This window comes from Molothrus ater, chromosome 1, assembly GCF_012460135.2.
Source record: "Molothrus ater isolate BHLD 08-10-18 breed brown headed cowbird chromosome 1, BPBGC_Mater_1.1, whole genome shotgun sequence".
Lineage (NCBI taxonomy): Eukaryota > Metazoa > Chordata > Aves > Passeriformes > Icteridae > Molothrus > Molothrus ater.
Genome location: NC_050478.2, coordinates 141,381,000 through 141,403,608, shown reverse-complemented (window position 1 = coordinate 141,403,608; position 22,609 = coordinate 141,381,000). Strand labels below are relative to the sequence as shown.

The window sequence follows — 22,609 nt, the reverse complement described above, 5'->3', positions numbered from 1 at the left end:
ATAGGCACCAAATATGCCCACAGGTTTTGTGCTTATTTGTGATTTGTTTTACATGGTTTTGGTTTTTGCTTGTTTTTTTTTTTTTTTAAGGAAAGCCTTGATATGGAAAGGACTGATGAAGAAATAGCTGATAATCAAGGTAGCATTGTTGGATAAGTCTGTTTTAAGTTTTCTTGACTATGCTCTAGCCAAAACTTTGTCTTAAATAATTGAGATGGGATGAACTACTGGGTATTTTTCATCTATTGAAAAGAATTTGTGCTGCTTACTGACATTACAAGCCACAGGCACGGACTCTAAGGCTGTACTATAGTGAGCTCAAAATAGGTTTTCAGAGGAAAAGAAAAGTTGTTTGTCCAAAGCTCTTACAGCAGGAAAGGTTGTGGGCATAGTGCATTTTGAATTTAATATAGTTTGCAACAGTACTTAAGCAGTGCAATGTCATGTTGATGTGCAGGGGGCTCCTCAGAGGAAAGTGAAGCCAAAGAAGACGATGGTGAAGACAATCGAAAGCGTTACTCCTTTCGGCAGAGGAAAACTGTCGAGCGCTATCAAGCTCCGTTGCAAAGTAGGTTATAGGCACAACTTCTCTTAAGAATTAATTTCTTGCATGGAAGTGAGAGTGTTATGGGTTTTTTAAGAATGAAAGTACGTACACACACTTCTATTCAAATATCTTACCTGCAATTTTGTTAAATGCATATATCCTCGGCACATTCTATTTCTTTGCTTTTTGGCATCCTTACTGTTATTTTTCAATAAAAATTCTACCTATGTATCCTTGAAAGAATAGCAAGCAAACAGACTTGATGACCTTACTCTTGTGGTTTTCAGTTCTTAAAACTCAGGTGTGTGTGTTTTTGCTTTTATTGTGCACTGATTTTAAAAAACAACCTCTTCCTCCCCACCCTTGAAACTTCCCTAGAACTTAGAGATGGGTGATACACATCCCATTCTCTGCCTCTTTTAGTATCCTGCTTTCTCTTAAACTTGTTTGTAACATTGTCCCAATTTTTTTAATTTGAACAGAACCAAGACAACGTAAGATGTATTTTTCAGACAGGTCTTCACCTGTCAGACAGAGACATTCATGCAAGGGAACTAACAGGTATGAGTTTGGTTGGTGATAATTCTTTCTCAGTAGTGCTGTCAGTCACATGACTGAATACTACTTTCAAGGGTTTTTGGACTCTTGGTAATTAGATATTAACAGTATGGTTATTGCTGTGGTAGTCTGAGGGAAAAAAGAAAGCAAATATTGGAAGAAAACCCATCTGTTTCATTGGCCATTAGATTTTATTAGAAAATGCAGTTTTTGTGGTGATGAGAGTTATGGCTGAGATTGTATAACTGAATTAATTTGTTCTGGAATTGAAGCCAAAATCTCCCTCTGAAAATCTCAGACTGTTTTATCTTGAAGGTTGCAAATAATTTTCTTAAAACTAAAACCAATTTAATTAGAAAGAGGATGGAAGTTTTAATGAATTTTTTTTAATCACTCAGGTACTGATTCTGGTTTCTCTCTGGAATCAGTTCCAGTTTCTGTATGAAACTATACTTAAAGCAAGAAAAATGATAAGTGAAATTCTAAATTACAAATTTCAATAGTAATGACAAATAGGTTTAGCATCCCGCAAGTGTTGAATGCCATTCCTTGCTAGATAGGAGTGCTTTATTTAGCATCCTTGAAATTAGGCAGTTATGGAAGGAGGGAGTTATGAAACCAGATTTTGTAGTTAAGAGGTTGGTGTTTCACAGAGTAGATACAAAGTGCTAAGTGACACTTGATTGTGGGTGAGAGCATGTGGACAAAAAGAGTACCTTGCTTAAGAAATTTCTTTGCACACTGGTTCAACATTTTACCTTCCTAATAAAAATGAAATTTTGCTGTCACTAGGGAAATCACATAATGTAGTTTGGAATCAGATTCATAAGAAGTACAATAATCTGGAAATTTACTATATCTCAAAGTAAACAGACAGTGTTCATTTCAATTTTGATATTACTTACTGTTTATTTTAATTTTTTTATTTGTTTGTTTGCAGACGGAGACACACAGTCCCTAGCAGTGATTCCTCTTCCTCATCTGATGATGAAGAGGATTTTGAGAGGCAGAGGAAGAACAGAAATATAAGAAGGTTAATGCAATTGGAGATCTGGGGAGGAAGGAGACTATTTGGGAGGACTTTACGTCTTCCTAACTGTGTAGTGTTACCATCTTCATCTTGTTCAGTTTCTGAATTCTGGTGATCCTCTCTGTTGATGCAACTGTAACTGGACTCTGTACAACTGGATTTTTAGAATGGATTTTAATAAGCAGTTTGATTTCTAGGTGGGATGGGGAGGTAGCAACACTGATGAAATTTCTCAATGTAAAATTCTGCTGCTCCTGTGGCTTTACAGTAGCTGATTCAGAGAGAAACCCACTATAACAGGGGATGTTATAAATAGAGGAAATGATGGGGATTTGGTTTCTTAAGAAATGCTCTAGAAAAACTATTTTAGTAACAGTCTAACAGCTATGTTTTCAGCCTGATGTCTCAGATGTCTTTCAGAGTAGTCTATTGGCACACAGGTTCCAGGGCCTTGGGAAGGACTGGCAGTGATAGGCAGCCTTTATAATGTTAAAACCAACTGAAATAAGTATCGGCTTGGGCTGTAACTTCTTGAATATAGGAATTAAAAGTATTTGAAAAGTATCAGTGTGTCTGGGGGTCAGGAGGAGCAGTTTTCTTCCTCACATGAATCACGGTCAGCCCAAGGTCTGCAAACAAGGAATATCTTGTTTTAAGCTTGTATTCCTACATAGGATCTGTTGACTGGCATGTGTATTTATAAGTACTGAGAGCTGTTAAAATAATTAACTCAGTTTAATATCTGGTGTGACCATTGTCCTTTCTTTACTCACAGACATTAAACATAAAACAGCTGAAATGAATATTTAATAATTCAGGAAGTTTATACTCGTTTATAAGATCTTCTGCATTCACTTGCTATTATTAGAAAATCAAAAATCCACATTGTAAGTTAGAAAGCACCTTTCTTTTGCTCCTTAATTCAAATCAGGTCTCTTCCTGTCAACTTTCGGAAAAGTGACTTAAAGGGAGTTCACAAAGATCGCATGAAAGTTGGAGCGAGTCTGGCTGATGTTGATCCAGTGCAAATAGATTGTTCAGTAAGTGTTCTTACTTCATTGTCTCACTGAGACATCTTCAGTAATTATGAAACCTTATAGACAGCACAGTAATGAGCTGTTTGTAACTTCCTTGGCTTAAGTTTTGTTTCAAGCAGTTTGAAAATTGGCATGAATGTTTCCTTTGTGCTGACATCTAATTTCTGATGGAACTTTATCAAGGTTGCAGCTTTAACATCTAAAATGTGTTCTGTTGTCTCCATCTTTAGGTACGATTTGATGGTGTTGGTGGTCTTGCTGACCACATTTCTGCTTTAAAAGAGATGGTTGTTTTTCCATTGCTGTATCCAGAAGTCTTTGAGAGGTTCAAAATTCAACCTCCAAGGTAAGGGTTGCCATTTAAAACTGTAAATTCTAATTCACCTGTTTTCAGGAAAATATTCAACTCTGAAGTATTGTTATGTTTCCATGCTTCAAAATTTTAAGTGTTGATGCTTTTGGGTTCTTTTAGCAGTAGAAAAAAATAATTTTATAAAAAAGGATAGAATCCAGCATACATGTAGGTTCAAAGATTTGCAGTGTAGTGAGACTGTCTTAAAAGTGTCTTGCCTTCAAAAAGGGGATGGTGGAGACGTTTTGAGTTCTACATGTAAGTGGACTTGATCAGTCTGTAAGTGGTAGTCAACTGCAGTTTTGTTTGGGGGAAGTCCAATTGTCTGTCCCACCAACTCTTTTTTCAAGAGTTCCAGTATCAGCTTTACAGTTGTGTGGACTTGTAACTAGAACCTTGCAGTGCTGGCTGTGCTTGGGCTGAAAATGCACCTGTCCACTTTTTACACAGCTGAATGGGTTCTGTGTTATGAAATGAAACTATTAGAGATTTAATTGTTAGATTTATTTATTCTAGGCCACTCAGTCATGTTATATTGAAATAGGACTTAAGGTTCTTTGTCTTCAGTAACTTTAAAAGTTACTGGTATAAAAGTATAACAAACAATGAAGAGAGCTTTGTTTAAGAGAGAACACTTGTGTGCTTCAGGGATGAGGGTGGTCACAGGTACTTTTCTATGATATTTTTCTTATGTCAATTTTTTTTTTAATTGCAGAGGCTGTCTTTTCTATGGCCCACCAGGGACTGGAAAGACATTGGTTGCTCGTGCACTTGCTAATGAATGTAGCCAAGGTGACAGGAGAGTAGCCTTTTTTATGAGAAAAGGTGCTGACTGCCTCAGTAAATGGGTTGGGGAATCAGAACGACAGCTTCGTTTGTTATTTGATCAGGTACAGTTGAAACGTGCATTATGTTCTGTCTGAGTTGTAACTCATTTTCTGTGGTCAAGAGCAATTCTTTTTTTTTTTTCCCAACTCCTTCCATTGAAGGGGGATTGTCAGTGTTTCATTTTTTAGTAACATTTTTAGAGGCTGGAAGTCTTGAGAGCAATTAGGAAAAGTTAGTTAGTAAAGCAGTCAAGAGAACCTTGCAAAGAAACACACAACCCCAACTTCTTGCCTCAGGAAAGAAAAATCCAAACAGCTGCAAAAAACGTTTCAAGAAGTGGTGACTTTTAATCAGAAGGAAACAAATGTGGGCTGAAAGCATGGTTATTTTGAAATTGGTAACAAAGGTTGCTTCCAGAGCCTGTAATACAATTAAGTCCAGGCTCTGTTCTTGATGGTTGCCAATTAGCTGTAAAAACCAGTGGTGTTATTTGTTTCCTGTCACCCGTCTCAGTGGGTTGACCTATGTTCCTGCCTTCTGTTACTCACAACACTTCACTAATTTAGATCAATGAGTAGAAATCCCTGATGCTGGTCTGAAAAATCTGCTTCCAGTGACTTTGCAGCCACAGTGTTGTTTGTGCATTTCTCCTCCAAACAGTGCTGTTTTCCTGATGTCAATATTCCTGTGTTTTCTCTGTAGGCCTACCAGATGCGACCTTCAATTATTTTCTTTGATGAGATTGATGGTCTTGCTCCTGTACGCTCCAGTAAACAAGACCAAGTTCATAGGTAGGGCATGTTTTCTATCAACATGGAAGCTGCTTGATCCTGTGAAAAGAACACCACAACCTATTTAACTTGATGTGACACATTCATTTATCCTGAAAATTAGTAATTCAGTACTACTTAATTTCAGATAATCTTTAAATAGTAATTAAAAGCAATTCACTAAACTTGGTACCACCACAAGGTCTGTGCTACCTTATCTATTTTGTTATATCTTAAAATGATTTGTCTTTTTCTAGTCAGCATTTTATCAAAAAGAGCTTGTCCTTTGAGTGAGCATTGGTGATGATGTGGAACTGAAGAAAATTAACTGCTGAGTAAAAACTGTATTCTTCTCTTAGCTCTGTTGTATCAACACTTCTGGCACTTATGGATGGCTTAGACAGCAGAGGAGAGGTTGTGGTAATTGGAGCCACCAACAGGCTGGATTCTATAGATCCTGCTTTACGCAGACCGGGACGCTTTGATCGAGAGTTTCTCTTCAGCTTGCCAAACAAAGAGGTCAGAACTTCAACTTCACCTCAACCTCAGTGCTTAATGTGGCAGAGTCCATCTTTGTAACAAACCCCTGCAACACAGCAGGATTGTGGAGCAGTGAAAGTCTCCTCAGTATTGTACTGCTTGGACAAAAGAGGGCCTCACTGGAGGGACTGTGCTGTACTGTGGAGGGTAGACCTAGCATTGAATATATCATTAAGATGATTGTAATAGGTAGTTAGTCCTCTAATAATTAGTTTTGCTTTCTCTGCAACCACTGAAGAAGATGGGGTGCTGCTACTCACAGAAATGTTTAAAAATTACTTTATGAATTAGTTAAGAAGAACTGCTGTAGCATTGTGAAGTTGAAAGAAATGGTGTGCAGACAAGAATTCTTTTTTAGTAACAAAAGCTTTTATCCAGGCTGGTGCTGGAACCAATTAAGTATGTTAGGAACTGGTGTTCTTACTCAGTAATAGGGACTCAGTAATAGGGACTTGGACAAAAATGTGAAGTCACTGCACAGGTGCAGGGCTAGGGAAGCTTCTAGTTCAATGACAAAGACAATGAAAAATATATTGTGGGTGGAGGTAGCAAGCAAAACTGGAATGCGTTTTTTGTTTTCTTTCTGGCTGTCACTGTTCTTTTTCTTAGCACTTTCTGGAAAGTGCTGAATTGAATGCTGGTAAAAGTGCACTAAACAGTGCATTTAACACAAACATTTTTCTCCAGTTTTTATCTGCTGTTAGGAACAGGAGAGGAGGTGCCATAAAACAGATCTAATACACTCTTCCCCACTGTGGAAGAATTTTAGAAATCTGCCATAGTTAGTCCATGTGCCACAAAATAATTCAATGAAAATCCTGCTAAGATCAGAGATTGGGATAGGCAACATTTTACATTTTCTGAATGAGTGACAGTAATTTCAGTCATAATTATTGTTCTACTTGATAGTAACAGCAGCAACTGGGAATGGAGTGCTAGGACTGTTTTCCTTGCAGGAGCTGTCAGAAGAGCAAAAAAAATCTGTTTAAAGTCAAGTTGGGTGTTTTTTACTACAGTCTTTTCTTCTGGATCTCACACTTGTGAAAACTCACTTTTTTATGGAAGATGTAAATTGCCTTACTTCATTGCAGCCCCCCAGCAAGATTTTAGTATAGCAAATTTAGAACTAGGAAATTTCCTGCTTGAAAAAACAGCATATTAACTGACCCTTAAAATAGAGTTTAGCAGATAAGAAAAGTATTTGTATTAGTGTGAGAGTTTTGGGGGTTTTGTGTTGTGGTTGTTTTAAGAGAAAATTTAGGGCAAACTGAAATGCAAGTGTTTTGTTTTCAGGCGAGAAAAGAGATTTTCAAAATTCACACACGAGACTGGACCCTGAAGCCATTGGACAAGTTTCTTGAAGAGCTGGCTGAGAAATGTGTTGGTGAGTTTGAAAACACTGTAGGCTCTGCATGGCTGAGTCCAGAGCTTGTTCCAGGCAGTACTTGACTCTTGTGCCTTGCTGTAGAGCGAGGCAGTGATGCATCTGGCATGTCTTGGGAGCAAACCAAGACAGATGCTGCTTTCAGTTTTCTTTTTTCTCAGAACACTGAATGGGTTTAGGCCCTCTTTCCCAGGAGTAAAGTTTTGACTAGGGGGCTGCTTCCTTAGTGCAAGCTATCAGGTTGTGAGGCACATATCAAAACTTCTCTGCAGTGCAGTAATTCTTTAAATTATCTCTTACCCTGTTAATTTTTGGCTGCATGCAAAGTCTTTCATTGTTGCACTTTAGTATTCTTGGCCTTGACTTTGGTGTTTCCTGATCCTGACAACATTTGATCCTTGTTTTGTTCATAGGGTACTGTGGTGCTGATATTAAAGCCTTATGTGCTGAAGCTGCTCTCTGCGCTTTGCGGCGCCGCTATCCTCAGATCTATGAAAGGAGTGAGAAGCTGCAGTTGGACATTGCTTCCATTAAAATAACAGCAAAGGATTTTGTCATGGCCATGCAGAAGACTGTTCCAGCTTCACAGAGGGCTGTGGCTTCACCTGGACGAGCACTATCACCTATTTTAAAACCACTGTTAAAAAACACATTGGAAAGAATTTTACAAGCCTTACAGAGAGTATTTCCCCACGCAGAGCTTGCACTGAAGAAACACCAACAGCAAGGTATAACAACATCCACGTGTTTAAAATTCTGCCAATGCAAAAGCTCCTGATACATGCAATAACATACATAAACCCCTTAGCCATAATGGCAGTTCAGTTTTATAGCCTGGATGTGCAGAGTGCTGGATGGCAGCTGTGAGTGACTTGAAATACACAGCGTTTTAGTTGTATTTTAGGGCTTGTCTTCGATAGAACAGGTGAGCTCATGCTCTTCACTGCATCAGCCTTAATCAGATTTAGTCAGTTGGTGAGAGCAAATCAATATTGATACACTCTCTCTTGATTAATGGAGGACTGTGAATAGTTAGTTAGTGTGCTAATCTCTGGAGAATGTTCTCCCAGTATCACTCCTGGTAGAGTTGGGATTGTTTGTGCTGATGAAACAGAGGCAGAGACCCACCAACACAGTGAAAGCACTGGGGCTGGGAGATGGATAATTGCACCCCCTCTCTGTTGCCCACCTCCCATTATCGACCTTTTGTGATCTTCAAGAAGCCTTACTTAGAAGTTGTGTGGGTCTTTATACTTTGACTAGTTCTGGACAAATGGAAGTCTATGGTCATTACATTCACTACATTCCTCACATCTGGTGGGAGAACCTGTTTCAAAAAGCAGTGGCCTCATTGGGTTTTTCAGGTGTCTAGGAAGTACAGACATTGCTCCTAATCAAATTTTTTCCAAGGGGAAAAAAAACTCCCAAGTTTTTGTCAACAGGGAAACCTGATGCAAATTGTGGGACATAGGACAGCTTTGTAGAAGCTGTGCAATCTCCTTACATCTGTGGTAGAATTAACCCTTCAGAAAATAGCATTCAGTGTATGTCCTCAAACAAAATAGAAGAGAATAATTTCCTGCACTGATTTCAAAGATGTATTAATGCAAGAGTGAGATTTGAACTATTCAGGAAAGTCAACAAAGTTCTCATCTTTAAATCCTATTTTAGGAAATGATGTGATTGACAGTGAAGAGGAATCACCATCAATCTTTGAAGAGAATCCAACTCAAAAAGTACCTGATCGTGGAAAGGCAGAATTCCTCACTTTAAACAGGTTTTGTTTGTCCCCTTTATGTTTACATTTTTAAGATGACTGGGTCTGTAAACTGTTTTCTTGTGAGGAGTGCTGGATGAGGGAGTGATGGGTGTGTGGGGGTTGGTCACTATTTGCAAGAAGGAAATGTGAAATCCACCTGGATACAAATGTTCTAACTGAATAAACTGCCCTGGCCCATCAAACTGACTGGCCCTGCCCTATTTGCCTAAGTCAGTGGTCCACAGATTATCAGAACATGTTGATTTAATCCAAAGGTTCAAGACCCAAAAAATGTGCTGTCTGCTCTTTTAGCTTAAAAGAACCCTAAGGATTTGTGTAGCCATCTTCTTCCTTCCTGCCTTCCAAGATTGTTAAATGAGAAATCAAATTGAGAAATAAGTTGTTAAAACTGAGAAAAATAACGTCTGCATTTTGTACCTTTAACCTACAGAGTTTGTTAATCTTTTAACAAGATGTTTTATTGTGGAAGTTGTGTAAATGAACAGCTGAAGCAGTAGATTATTGTTGTCACTGTTGGATCAGTTATTCTTCTAAAATCTTTAGCTCCAGCAAGTAAAGGTACAACAGTCTTGAGGTAGAAAAACCCACAAACTTCTTCACAAGTGTTTCATGCTTCATAAAACAAGATGATTAGTAAATTAATAGACAATTCAGAGAGGAAACCATAGAAGTAATTTAACCAATCCAATTGTGTGCTTCTTCAGATACAGCTAATGTGTTTCAGTGCCCACATTAATTCTTTTTCCTGGAAATGTTGGTATGCTTCTTCCTTACCACCATCTCCAGGCACTACAGCCAAATTTTAGCTAAACTTGGCAGGTGTAGAGATCTCAGTTACCTAAAGTCAAGACCCATTGAAAATAGTAGTGTACATGGAGTGAAGAGACACAGATTGGTTTGTGCTTGGAAAAGAGAGAGTTATTGTTCTGCCCGTATCAGGTCACTGACCAGTTTGGTGTGTATATTTTGCTGGGCAGCTTCCCTGAAGGATTTAAGAGCTCCTACTTAGCCCAGCTAAAGGAATGGCAGACATGCTGGGGCCTGGCAGGATTTCTTAGTGGAGGCATGGTACCAGTTCCTGAGAAAATAGGCTTTGATAGTCTTCCTGATCAGTCCAGCTTATTATTTCATGGAACAGGGAGTGTAATTACAAAAAAAAAAAAAAAAAAACCTTCAACATCTGTGTGCCTATTTATCACTTGTTTTTAAACTTGTTTTCTTCTTACTGTTGTAGAAATCCTCGTTGCCAGCCAACATCTTTCAGGCCACGGTTCTTATTAGTTGAAGATCCAGGGTGTGGGCAGGCTTTTCATCTGGCACCTGCAGTAATCCATGCCCTGGAGAAGTTTCCTGTTTATACACTAGACCTGCCTGCTTTGTTTGTTAGTATCACATCCCCAGAAGAAACATGTGCGCAGGTATCTTATTTCTCATTAATCTGGTATGACTCATAAACTGAATATAAACTGTATGTAAACTTGTGAAATAAGCAAAATTCATTGTTAATGGAGGAGGATTGGTTGGAATAGGCTTTTATGTTTACTTCTGTCTGGAAATCCACTTTTTTTTTAGATGGAATGATACTTTATAAGGCTGGTATACATAGTCATGTTTTCCTTTTCAAAGGAAGCAGTGAGAGTGTTGCTAGCAGCTCTGGAAGATGGGAGGTGCTGCTAATAAAGCACTCTCTGTGGCAAAAAATCCTGCTGGTCTGTGTTGGATCCTGGAAATTTTCATTGCTTCTTAAGCCTCTGTGCTCTCAGTAGATGGCTCTGCATCAGCCTGATGGCATCATGCACTTTCTGAAGCCCTGTTTATTATTATATTCATAGGACAGTCAAGGTTTGGGGGAAAAGGGTTTCTTCTTTTACATATACAGCTTGCAGCACTGCAGTACATGCAGTAAAGAAGTTAAAATTCATGACACTAAGATTGTTACACTGGTGTGCTTTCCTTTACTAAGAAAACTAAATATAACCAGATTAGTGCTGGTTTCCTTCTTCTTTAGTTTTAGGCAGGGAATACATGTTGTTTGGCATTTCTGTATTAAAATATTTTTTCCTTCACAGAATTCACAATCCACAGAATTTAGTAGCAGCATTGGAGAGCTGTAGGAGTAAGGACAGACACATTCCATGGCTCATTTGTCACACAGGAGGAGCAATTTTCCTTTTGTTATGTGATGGTTGCATCTGTGGATGAGTAACTACCCTGTGTAGTGACTGCCTGGATGTACCATGTGTGCTTCCCCACCTTTTGACAGGAACTCTCTGAATATTGTTAATCTGAGAGGGCACATAGAGAAATTTGTCACTTCCCTCTGGCAGTAGATGCATTTTGTCTCCTGTGATTGAGGTGCCATCTGTAAGCAGTGGCTCGTGCTCTTCCAAAGCATATCATCTGCTCTGATGGATCCTTTGGTAGTAAGAAGTTGTGATTTAGCTCTTCAGGCAGACAAAAGAATGGTCACCTCTTATAAAATGTGCTTCAAATTATGCATCATAAGCAGGCTTCTCACATAGGTCTTTGAGTCTGTGTGTGTGCTCTGAACTGAAATTGGTGTAGTTGCACTTGTATGGTAATTTCTCCAGGCTAATACATCTTGCTGAAGGGCTGGTTGTGGTTTTTTTTTGGGTGCACCACCAGATTGGCTGAGTGCTGAGGCTCTTGAAGAGTTCTCTTACACATAAGAAGTTTTGAAATTGGGCAGAGATTCAAGTCTGTTTCTGTCTGTGTAGCCATGTCTGTGTTTGAATCAAAGTGAAAATTCTACCGTATTGTTAAGGGGTAGTGAATTTATTGATTTATCCTGATGCTTTAGCTTCATGTACTCCTATTTCATAAGACAGTTTGTGTAGTTTTTTAGTATCCTGTTCTACAGGATGTTGTTTTCTTACCTGAGCTTTCATTTTGCCAGTTGATGCGAGAAGCTCAAAGAACAGCACCAAGCATCATTTATGTGCCACAAATCCCTTTGTGGTGGGACACTGTTGGACCTACAGTGAAAGCTGTTTTTACAACACTACTGCAGAACATTCCAACGTTTGCTCCAGTTCTGCTCCTTGCAACAACTGATGTGAAACATGGAGATCTCCCAGAAGAGGTATTTATCAATACTTCTTTTACTCTTCCTTTTTTGTTTGTTTAGTTTATAACTGCTTTAAGCATGGGAGTACTGTACCACTCTAAAGCTAGTTCATGCTGTTACTATTCAGGCACCCAAACACTCTTAAAAGTATCTTAAAATTTGCTTAGACAAAGCAATGGTGTGAAAGCATTTGTCTGAAGTGTTTTCTGATTAAAAAGATTGACTTTAACCCAAATGTTTCACCCTTCTCATACACTGATGCTTATTAGACAGATGTATAAATTTGCTTCAGGCAGTCATTTTGGTGACTGCAAGATGGTGAGGTGTGTGCTTAGTGAAGCATATACAGTGCCTGAGATAGGAAAAAGATTGTTTTACTGAAAAGTGAAAGCTATTTTTACTGAAAAAGTACAGTGGTCACACTGTACTGATGGAATGTAATTTCAAATTTCAATAATTTCATTATTATTTCAGTTTCTTTTTACATCTGGTAGGTGAAAACTTGACATACTGGAAAGATAAAGTCCAACTTCCATTTAAGTAGCTTCGAAATCAATTTTTAGTTGTATTCCTTAACAAAATTCAGTACGACTACCTGCTGAGCTTTCTGGACACTTGTGGTGGTAAAATTACCTCCCCAGTCCCCTCAAGCTGCACTGGGATTTCAGAAAAACATCAGAGAGTGTTAAAGGAAGGTGTTCAAAATGCAAATATGATGCTCTGATTATTTTGCCTTGGTAGCAAAACTTACTGTGATGTTGTTGAATGCTTTCTAAAATATGGAAAGAAATTATTTCCATGCCCTTTGGTAATAGAGATGGAAAAACAGAGTACAACCTGGAAATATGCAACTTTAGACACTTCATTTAAATTAATTGAAAACAGAATTTTAAAAGCCAGCTTAACAAAAAGCTGGCACTTACATGTTGAACCTTGCCCATTCCCTCCATAGCTGCCATAAAGATTTGAGCTAAAGAACAGGAAGGCAGGTAAATACAAAATAACCAACCTTGGAAGTGGTGACTGTCCACTCTGTGGTTTATCATGTCTTTTTTTCATGGAGCCTAAACTCTAGTTGGTTTTATTCCTCAGAGCAGGTGTTTTAATTTGCCATTCTATGAAAATTAAGCTTTTTAAAGCCAAGAAGACAACTTTACATAGCTTATCTTACTCAGATGAGTACTCAGTTAGTTAGAAAGGTACTCAGCTTTTTGGAATAGAATATTAAAAAATACAAAAAATGTGCATGGCCTTATCTGAAATATCTTTTCTCCTCATGCTTTAGATAAAAGCTTTATTTAATAATGATTGTGAAGAAGTCTTCAAAATCCAGTGGCCTACCTCTGCTGAAAGAAGAAGTTTTTTTGAGGACTTAGTTATGAAGCAAGCTGCTGAACCTCCTGCATCAAAAAACAACCCAGGTGAGGATATTCAAAACATAAAACTTTGCTAGCAGTAAGTTAACAGCTAATACAATACAGTGTTTCCTTTGGGGTAATTTTCTATCAATTATTTTTGATGTGCTTGTATTTGAGTACCATTAATTGACTAAAGTTTTCCATTTAAGCTCGGCAGCCACTGGAAGTGCTGCCTGTAGCGCCGCCCCCAAAGCCTCGCCAGCTGTCAGAGGAAGAACTGAAACAGCTGGAGGAGCAGGAGGAGGACACGCTGCGGGAACTGAGGATTTACCTGCGGGATGTGACTCACAGACTTGTCATTGACAGACGTTTCAGGGCATTCACAAAGCCTGTTGACCCACAGGAGGTAAATTTAGTGTTGATCTGCAATATCATTATACCTGTGTGTATTCACAATTTCTCTGTGTGTCTGTGTTCCTCAGTGTTTGTGTGTTTTCTAGGAAGGTTTATCTTTGTCTTTAGGATCATAGTATTATGAATCTCCAGGATATGGGAAGTGAAGTTTTGTTTTGCTTTTACTTTTTTTGACTCTGGGTCACTCAAATGTCTGTTATTTGAGTGTTTGCTGAAGTCCCTGTGTTTCTTCTAAAACCTCTTTAAAACTTGAGATTATTTCCATTAGAAGGGTCTTCCAACAAGGATCATCTAGTCCAAGTGCCAATTATATCAAATGCCAACACAGTTTGCTTGTGAAAAGGCTTTGGTATGTAGGTGTATTACAGCACTAAAAAGGAGAGATCTCTCTTTTTCTCTGTAATTATAAACAGTACTTCCAGGGTTGTTTTAATAAATTGTAAAGCTCTTTCATTGTCTATAGTTTCTGCAAGAACAGGAGTAAAAGCAGCAATTTGTCAGATTTTCAGATTCCATTCTCGGGACTTTCCTTGCTATAAGACCAACCATAAAGGCTGTGTGATTTTTTTTTTTCTTCCTCCCATATGCTTCTCATTTAGTTCATTAAATAAGTGTAGGCTGGGGCACATACTTTCAAGTCAACTGGAAATTTGAGATAGCTTTGCATTTCCACAAGGTCCTGTTTCCCCACATGTCCCCTGACTTCTTTCCTTTCCTTGTAATTTCCAGATCGGAATAATCTAAACAAACATAGATGTCCTCATCTGCACTAGTCATTAGGCTCCTTCTATTGTCAGAATACAGAAATTGGCATCTCTGGGTCCAGCTATCTCATTCTAGGTGCCCAGGACAGGTTCTTCAAAGGTGCAATTCCTACATCCTTTTCCTTGCTGCCAAAACCAAAGAATTTCTGGTGACTTTACAGAGAAATGGTTTTTTGCTGTTATTTTCTGAAAGGAAGTGAAACAAGTTCCACTCTGCATGCTGGTTCCCTTCTCTGCCCCACACATTCTTCTCACCTCCCTGCTTCTTTGTTTTCCCCTCTTCTAGCCTGTCTCTTCAGAACCAGCTGAAATAGCCTTTCTGTTTTCAAGAAGCTAATTGGGTAATTTCCACATCTTTGGATGCATCATATTGGGATTTTTAAGAAGTCCTTTATTTGACTTTATGAAAATAATTATTTTTGGTGGCTGCTGTGTTAAATGTCTGAGCATGTATATTTCCTTTGTAGGTACCTGATTACAATGCTGTTATTAAACAACCCATGGACCTCTCCACAGTTCTCTCCAAGATTGACATGCACCAGTACCCAACTGCAAGAGACTTTCTAAAAGACATTGATCTAATCTGTAGCAATGCTTTAGAGTACAACCCAGCTAAAGATCCCGGAGGTGAGGATGTGGTTTTATCACTAATTGATAAAAATTTTAAATGTACAAGTTGGTAAGTATCATTTGTGCACAGTAGATGTGGGATTAGATCATTTAAAAGATCCCCAGAGAGCATTTCTGGCCAGGTTGTGAATGTTGCAGTATCAACAATAAACTTATTTGGGCATGAAATTGTGATAGATATGTTGATTGGAAGCTACTGCTTTTGCTTTAAAAATTAATTTATCAGTTGTCATGCTGAAAAGATTGGCTGAGATAACCTTTCAGAACCTACCTATGACAAGAGAAAAAACTTTCTAAGTAAACAAAATAAAGGGGTTCATTGGCTGGTAGAAAGCACTCAATTGTGACTGTAAAATTTCAGATCGCCTCCTCAGGCACAGAGCCTGTGCTTTGAGAGACACTGCCTATTCCATAGTGAGGGAGGAAATGGATGAGGATTTCGAACAACGCTGCCAAGAAATCAAAGAATCTCGTAAGCAGAGAGGTAAGTTTTTGGCACTGAGGAATTAAAGACTTAGCTCAGTATTTGTAACCAGCCATGCAAGACCTTCTTTGCTCTCTCTTCTTTATTGCAAGGTTCAGACTGTGCTGCTTCTTCCTTCTGTGTAATGCCAAAGGAGGACTCTGTTCCTGGGTGTAAGAAAACAGATCCAAAGTGTAATGAAAAACTGAAGATCTCAGCAGTGCCTGTGGATGTCAGTACCCCCTGCTCTAAAGGCAAGTTGTGTTTTACTCAGGCTTTCCTGGAGAAGGTGCTGAAGCCTCTGTTCTTGTGACTTAACAGGTTCCTGTGATGCCTGGTTCTTCATGCCAGAGGCATTACATTTTCTAATATGCTGCAAAACACGGGATAAATCCAGAGGTCATTCATTCAGTATGCTTGTAAAGTCCAAGTACAATGGCTGGTTGACATTGTAAGGCACTGCCCTTGGTGGCCCAACTGCTATTTAATGGCTCCTACATTGATACCTCTTAAAGTCAAAAAAGTTGTACATGGCAGTTTCTGAATGCTTACCTAGTTTTTAGTTATATGCAACACTGTTTTCCCCTTCCCTGCCCTCAAACATTAAACTATTCCTGTGATTTCCAGTTGAGGGGAAAGGGTTAAAAAAAAGGGTAGCAATAATCATAGACACATAAGCAATAATCATAGACACGTAAAGGAAAGATCATTATTTTCTTCAGTTTTACCATGAATAGGACATGGGGGAAAAAAGGGCTTAAAACACATGACATGATGTGACATTTCCTGGTCTTGCTGGCATATCTGGGAGTTTTGCCACTGACTTGACCCATGGGCCTGGTGTGGTACTCTGTGAGTACAAAGGATGGTGGGGTTTTGTGGAAGGGAAAATGACAAGTTTGTATTGAACAAGGGTAACTGAATCAGAAAGCTTATGAGCTGTAAATCTCTATGGAGGATTTTTTTCTCCAGCAAATATTCCCTTTAAAGTGCCTCTTCAGCTCTTCCCAATGTGTCTCTAACTTTTGTGAAGGTTACAGATTCTGAAGGTTCATCTTCAAATACGTTTCTATGTTCACATATATTAGATGACTAAGTCACTTAATAATCTTGCTTAGCAGTAAGACTTCTGTCTAAAGTAAGACTTCTGTTTTGATAACTTCTTGAAGCTGTTGGTTTTGTGAATTAAATTCTGTTGCTGGATCTTTTAAAATCTAGTAGCTAACTGACTCAAATACCAATTTTTTTTTCTAGACACATGTCTGGGGAGATGGGCAGTGGTATTTAAGCTCCCTTGGTCATTTTCCTTGTCAGACAAGTAAGATGAGCATGCTTCTTGTTTTGGTATTGTTTTGGATTACTTTTGCTTGTATCTCTTCATAGAGAGGTCAAAAAGAAAACGCAAAAGGAATAGGGAGTCTTCAAGTATTGCAGCAAAGAGGAATGTTCAGTTCAATAAAGAGAATAAAATTCCTGAAGACCAAAATGAAGTGGAGAGCAATGAAGAGTCTGGCACAGATTGCACTGAATTTGCATCCTCTCAGGATACTCCTATCGAGGAGCATGAAAATGTACTTCAAGAACGACAGAAAAATGGGACAGAAAATGAAAGAGAGAGAGTTCCCCTTGTGGGCAAATCTCCTTCTGGAAAAAGGAGAGAACATTCGGACCTAAGAGAGCAGAGTGAGATGCCAGATTGTCAAAAAGCCGGAACTTCTGAAGATGGACGTTCAGATGGTAAGTGAGAGATCAAACAGGTCATTCACCCTCTTATTCCTCCCAGGAGGGTTACACTACCTGCCAGGTTTTAGCCTTCCTGATTTCTGTTCTCAGTTGTCTCTCAAATTGGTGCACAGTGTTTCTTGCATAGTGGTGCTGCCCCTTGAGTTGTGCCAGCCAAACTCGTGTATTTCTGCAGGTGCTGAGTTTCTGATTCTGTAGTTTATTTTTCAAATAGTACCTAACTGAAAAACTAACATAGGCTTTCTTTTACTGCATGAGGATCTTTCCAGCAATAAGAAGCGCAAGTTAAAAGGCTGTACTTCAAACAGTGTGCACCCAGGGTCATGTGTGGAATAGAAGAGTTATGTCCTAGTGTTTGCAGTGTAAGATGTGTTTTCTAACTTAACTTACTTTGGAGTTTTACAGCACAGTGCTGTAATGGCAACAGATTTTTTTCCCTGTTTTTTTTCCCCTGCCTTTTTGTCTAGTGTTGGGGGTTTTTTGTGTTCAAGTCTCTAGTTTTCATGGAGCAGAGATTTTTGCTAGAAAGGAGGTAAAAGCATCAAGCATTTATCAGTGGAAAATGGTAACAGTTGTCTCTGTTGTTGCAGAGAGGTTCCCTTCTCCAAGTACAGGGTACTTCACTCTTACTGTGTTTCAGAGAAATCCTGACTTGAGAAATTTGTGTCATTCCAGATTTGTGGGTACACCGTATGACTCGTGCAAGATCTTCTCAGGTGGAAGAGAAACAGCTGGGATGTGTTGGGAAGGCAGTGAAAATTGGCACACAGAGAGTGTTTGTGGATTACTGTGAGCTCAAAGTAAGTTTAAATTTTAATTTTGTTAATACCAAAGTAGGACATTTTCTTGCTACATACAGAGTTGTAAATTAAGTCAGTTGTTAACCAGTGCCAATTCAAACAAAGTATGGAAGGGATCTATAGCTGGTGAAATAATTCAGCCCATGATGGACTATGACTGTTGTTTTCACAGCTAGTGTAGGTTGCTGTTCTTGCTTTTGGTGAACTAAAATTTTAGGAGACTGGATTATCTCCTATTGTTAATGTAAGGGCTTGATAGATTTTAAAATAGCCCACTGACAAACTGGTAGTGCTGTTGGTTATTAGTGTCTTGGCAGTTTTTATGATGGACTAGGGCGTTGTTGTGGCTTGCTGTTTGCATGTTTTCATTTAGTAGGAACTGAAAGAGTACATTGATTTTTAGCAGAGATGACTTTAAGACTTTGAAGTTAGCAGGTTGACTTAAAGGTCATTCTGGATAAATACTAATATCTTCTCAAACACTTTCAAAATCCAGTGACAGAATTTTACATTCATATAGGTGCTGTGTTACAAGGTTTTTCCAGTCCCCTAGAGAAGTCGTTACCCTACAATACAGTTCGTGAAAGGGTCAAAATTGTGCCTAGCTGCAGGGGGTCAAAGAAGTTCCTTTGCATGAATTGGAGAGGACCTGGCCTTTTTCTGCAGATGTTGCAGTGAGGGGAATTCAGGAAATTGCCAGGTTGAGGTCCTGGAGATGGATCAAACCAGAGGGGGCTGCTGTTTACCTGCCATGATAAGAAATGCAATGAGAAGAGAGAAATTAACTTTTCAAGACAGGCTTCCTAAGCAAGCAAATTTTATGGGTTTGTGTTCATAGAATGATAGGAGATCCTGAGTTGGAAGGGACCTAGAAGGATAGAGTCCAACTCCTGGCCCTGCACAGGGCATCCCCAACAATCCTGCCATGAGCTTGAGAACATTGTCTAAATGTTTCTTGAGATCTGTTAAGCTTGGTGCTGTAGCCACTTTCCTGAGGAGCCTGTCCACCCTCTGGGTGAAGAACTTCTTCCTTATATCCAGCCTAAATTGCCCCTGACCCAGCTCCATGCTGTTCCCTAGGGTCCTGTCAGTGGTCACCAAAGAGCAGAGATGGATCAGTGCCTGCCCCTCCACTCCCTTGTGAGGAAGGTGTTGTTCATGTCTGTGTAGGCAATGCACATGGGTTTCTCTGGAGTCAGGGTGCCAGCAGTGTGTGCTCTGAAGGTACTGCCCACTGCAGAGATGGTACCACAGAGCCCTTACAGAGGTCTCAGCTGTGAGGACAGAGCTACAGTCATCAAATGGATCTTTTAGAAAACTTGACTCCTTAACAGGGGTGGCACTGGAGCTTGCTGTTTGTGTTAGAGAGCCTCTTTGGAATTCACTTGCAGACAATAAGCTGGGTGACCTTCCAAACTGTAGCTGCTTGTTTTTGTTTGGGCTGTTTTTTTTTCGTTTGGGGTTTTGAGTTTTTTCATTTATTTGCTTGATATTAGGCCTAGAACTCAATGAACATGTACAAGAGCATGCAGTCACTTCTTTGGCAGCATTTAAAAAGTTTCACATGGGAAGTTGGCCATACACCTGTCCTACCTTTTCTGTTTGCAGCTTATCTTGTGCTATTCTGAACTCTGCTTTCCATTTTTTTCTTCAGCAAGTGCTGCATTCTATTGCCGTGGTAACTGAGAACGTCAGTATATTTCGCATGGAGAAACTGTATGCTGTCCTTAGCCAGTGCATTTACCAGCACCGGGAAGATGGTAACAAAAACGAATTAGTGAAGGTATTTTTTTTGTCTTGTAGCACTTTCTGTCATTATTACAGGTGTGTGTGTTATGCATGTGTACATGTGCCCTGAATGTCATGGTTATTTAGTATTACTCATTGCTGCTTAGTTGCCTGTGTTAAAAGATTTGTTCATTAGAGTCTGGAAGACATTTCTCCATATTGCAAAACTATTGTTGCATTTGGCTTAGCTGCTGGCAGTTTGAGCAGGAAAAGGTTTGAAGACGATGGGTCCCCCCAGAGCCCTCTCAAGGCAGTTCAGCTCAGTCTGTCACCACTCCTGCTCCAGTACCTTTTCAGTCCTGGGGGGGCTGTGAAAGGAGGGGGCTTTTCTCAGTCTGTCACTTCCTCGTTCTCCTCTTGTGGGCACTCACACATGGTAACACTTGTATAGCAGTCATTCTATTCCTGAAAAGAAACTAAGTATGAGGCATAACAAGAAGAGGCTTCCTTTTTAGCTAGAATGGCTCAAGCATCTTTCATTTCATATATTGGAGCTTCCTGGCTATGAAGGTTTAATGCTAACAAGTCAAATTCTGTAATGTCTTCCTTTAAGAGAGGATTTGCACGTTGTCAGAACTTGGCAGAAATACTCCACAGTAACCCATGGTCCCAGTCTGACATTCCCAATGTTGAGTTGATTTAGATAGGTTGGATATTCAGTCTTCAGCTTCAAAGTCCTTGAATCCATTTGTCTTCCAGGTGGTCATGCATAAGAATAGTTAAAAATTTTTTATGCATCTCAGTTTTCCTTAAAAAAGCCAGGAAGCCTCTTCTCTTGGATCCTGGTCATCTTGATCTCTCCTTCCACATCTGATAGAGAGTTAGATGCTCTTGCTCTGATTGTGCAACAGTGAGGGTTACTTGGATGCACGGATGCCATTCCTGAAAAATGCACCCTTCTCCTATCCATCATAAATTACATGATTTAGCATGATTGTTATCCTGGTGCTTGTGAGCTTTTGTGACAGAACTTGATTTCTTTGTTTTCTGCTTCTTTGACCAAAGAATATTTCCTATTCAGAGAGATTGCACAAGTCAGTCCAGGAGTAAGTTCTACTGTATGAAAACAGAGACTTTAACAATTATTTATTCAGAGTGCAGAAAAGAACAGTTCAGCTTTTAGCTGTGGCTCTTTGGGAACTGTCTCCTCTCTAATTGCTGAAAGCACCATTGATCCATAGTCCCCTGATACAGATCCCTGCAGTTTTCCTAGCCTACTCTCTATTTTGGGTGCATAAGGATGTGCTGGAGCCACTGAGTACAGAACAGTGATGGTGGTAGCACATGCATTGGCTAAGTCATTGCTAACAATTGTGTGCACACATTCTTGCTTCTTTTGATGAATTAGCAAACAAGGGTTCTTAAGTTTGTCTCCTGACTCCTCATTTGTCTTTTTTTCTTCTTAGGCAATGAAGAAAGAAATTACAGCCTTCAGTTATCCATGATACTTGATTTCAGCATACCTGACACACTCTAATGTTTTCTTTTTATTGCATGCTGTTTTTTCTTTGCATTGTTCAATAAATACTAGGTCTACATATATATTTATACAGATATATCTTAAAATTTATTAAGAAAGTTCAAATAAAGTCATTTAATGACTTTGATATTTCCCTTCCAGATATGTATATTTTAATGTGACATACTGCTGTGATTGCCTTTTGAACTCAGCAGATCTGAATAGATAATTTCAGTACCTCTCTTTAAAAGGAAACCTAACTTGAAACAAAGCAAGATTTACTACTGTAACTTTCTAAGGTAAAGTTTAATCATGCTTGTAATAATGACAATCTTAATACTGGAGAAAATAATTTTAACACAAATTGTTAGTTCATCAGATGGCTTGTAGTTGAATTCAGTTGTAAATAGTTTTCTAGTCACCTGGGAAGAATCATATCTGTTTATTACATAAAAGTGAATATATTGTTGGTGATAAATATATTGAAGTAAAGCAAAGCAGTACCCTGTTTTGAAGAAGTATTTCTCTTCAAACCAGCAGAGAAAATTTATCTGTTAATTTGATAGTTATTTAAAAATTAAGACAAAGTTTAACTATATGAAAATAAAATTTTATATAAATCATGATAAAATATGTGGCATGACCGTTCACTCTTTTCTTCTGTCACCTCATGTACACAATGTGTGGCAATACTGAATGCCAAGCTGTGCAATCCTTCTTTGTGTTTGGTTTCTTACCTCTGTCAGCAGTGGTCTCTTTTTGTGTCCTTCTACTGTGTTTGTTCAAACATTCATGTGCTATGTAGATTTTTTTCTCTGTATTGTTTGGTGGGTATTAATAAAAAATTCATCTCTTTTTAGTGGTGGGTTGTCTGCTCTGTTTTAATCACAGAACAATTTTGATCATTGATAATCTTGCATTTAAGACACAAGGACAAATATTATGGTTTTAAAATAAGAACTGCATGTGATCAGCTTCCTCTCCACTCAGTGTATGGATTATACAGCAAAGACAAGATCAGGAGAGAAAAAAAAAAAGAAAATTTACATTTTAATGCAGTTTATGACATTGGCAATGTAATAAATGAACTAATGTCCTTAACTTGATCTCCTTCTTGGCTGCCATTGCCAATTTCAATGTGACTCGGGGCAGGCAGCCTGTTGAGTGCATCTCCTAAGAGCACTGTTTTGAAAACTGACAGTGTGGAATTGAGGAACCAGAAACATTCCTGGGATCAAAACTTCTGTTTTGAGCACGTCTTCCTGTCACTAGGCTC

General features: G+C 38.9%; 1 protein-coding gene across 2 annotated transcripts in view; it reads left to right on the top strand.

Moving 5' to 3' along the window:
* Positions 1-22,192, top strand: part of ATAD2 (ATPase family AAA domain containing 2) — a 30,476-nt gene extending 8,284 nt beyond the window's left edge. For both annotated transcript variants that reach the window (XM_036402501.1, XM_036402492.2), the window contains exons 6-28: positions 91-139; positions 458-568; positions 1,030-1,108; positions 2,046-2,138; positions 3,067-3,175; positions 3,403-3,518; positions 4,240-4,414; positions 5,055-5,143; positions 5,482-5,641; positions 6,956-7,046; positions 7,460-7,774; positions 8,718-8,823; positions 10,061-10,244; positions 11,744-11,929; positions 13,200-13,335; positions 13,482-13,678; positions 14,918-15,077; positions 15,442-15,564; positions 15,657-15,797; positions 16,927-17,280; positions 17,962-18,086; positions 19,741-19,869; positions 21,281-22,192. In XM_036402501.1, the coding sequence (XP_036258394.1) occupies positions 91-139; positions 458-568; positions 1,030-1,108; positions 2,046-2,138; positions 3,067-3,175; positions 3,403-3,518; positions 4,240-4,414; positions 5,055-5,143; positions 5,482-5,641; positions 6,956-7,046; positions 7,460-7,774; positions 8,718-8,823; positions 10,061-10,244; positions 11,744-11,929; positions 13,200-13,335; positions 13,482-13,678; positions 14,918-15,077; positions 15,442-15,564; positions 15,657-15,797; positions 16,927-17,280; positions 17,962-18,086; positions 19,741-19,869; positions 21,281-21,319 (3,267 nt within the window). In that variant the 3' untranslated portion in view covers positions 21,320-22,192. The remainder of the gene's footprint in view (positions 1-90; positions 140-457; positions 569-1,029; positions 1,109-2,045; positions 2,139-3,066; positions 3,176-3,402; positions 3,519-4,239; positions 4,415-5,054; positions 5,144-5,481; positions 5,642-6,955; positions 7,047-7,459; positions 7,775-8,717; positions 8,824-10,060; positions 10,245-11,743; positions 11,930-13,199; positions 13,336-13,481; positions 13,679-14,917; positions 15,078-15,441; positions 15,565-15,656; positions 15,798-16,926; positions 17,281-17,961; positions 18,087-19,740; positions 19,870-21,280) is intronic.
* Positions 22,193-22,609: the final 417 nt, after the last annotated feature.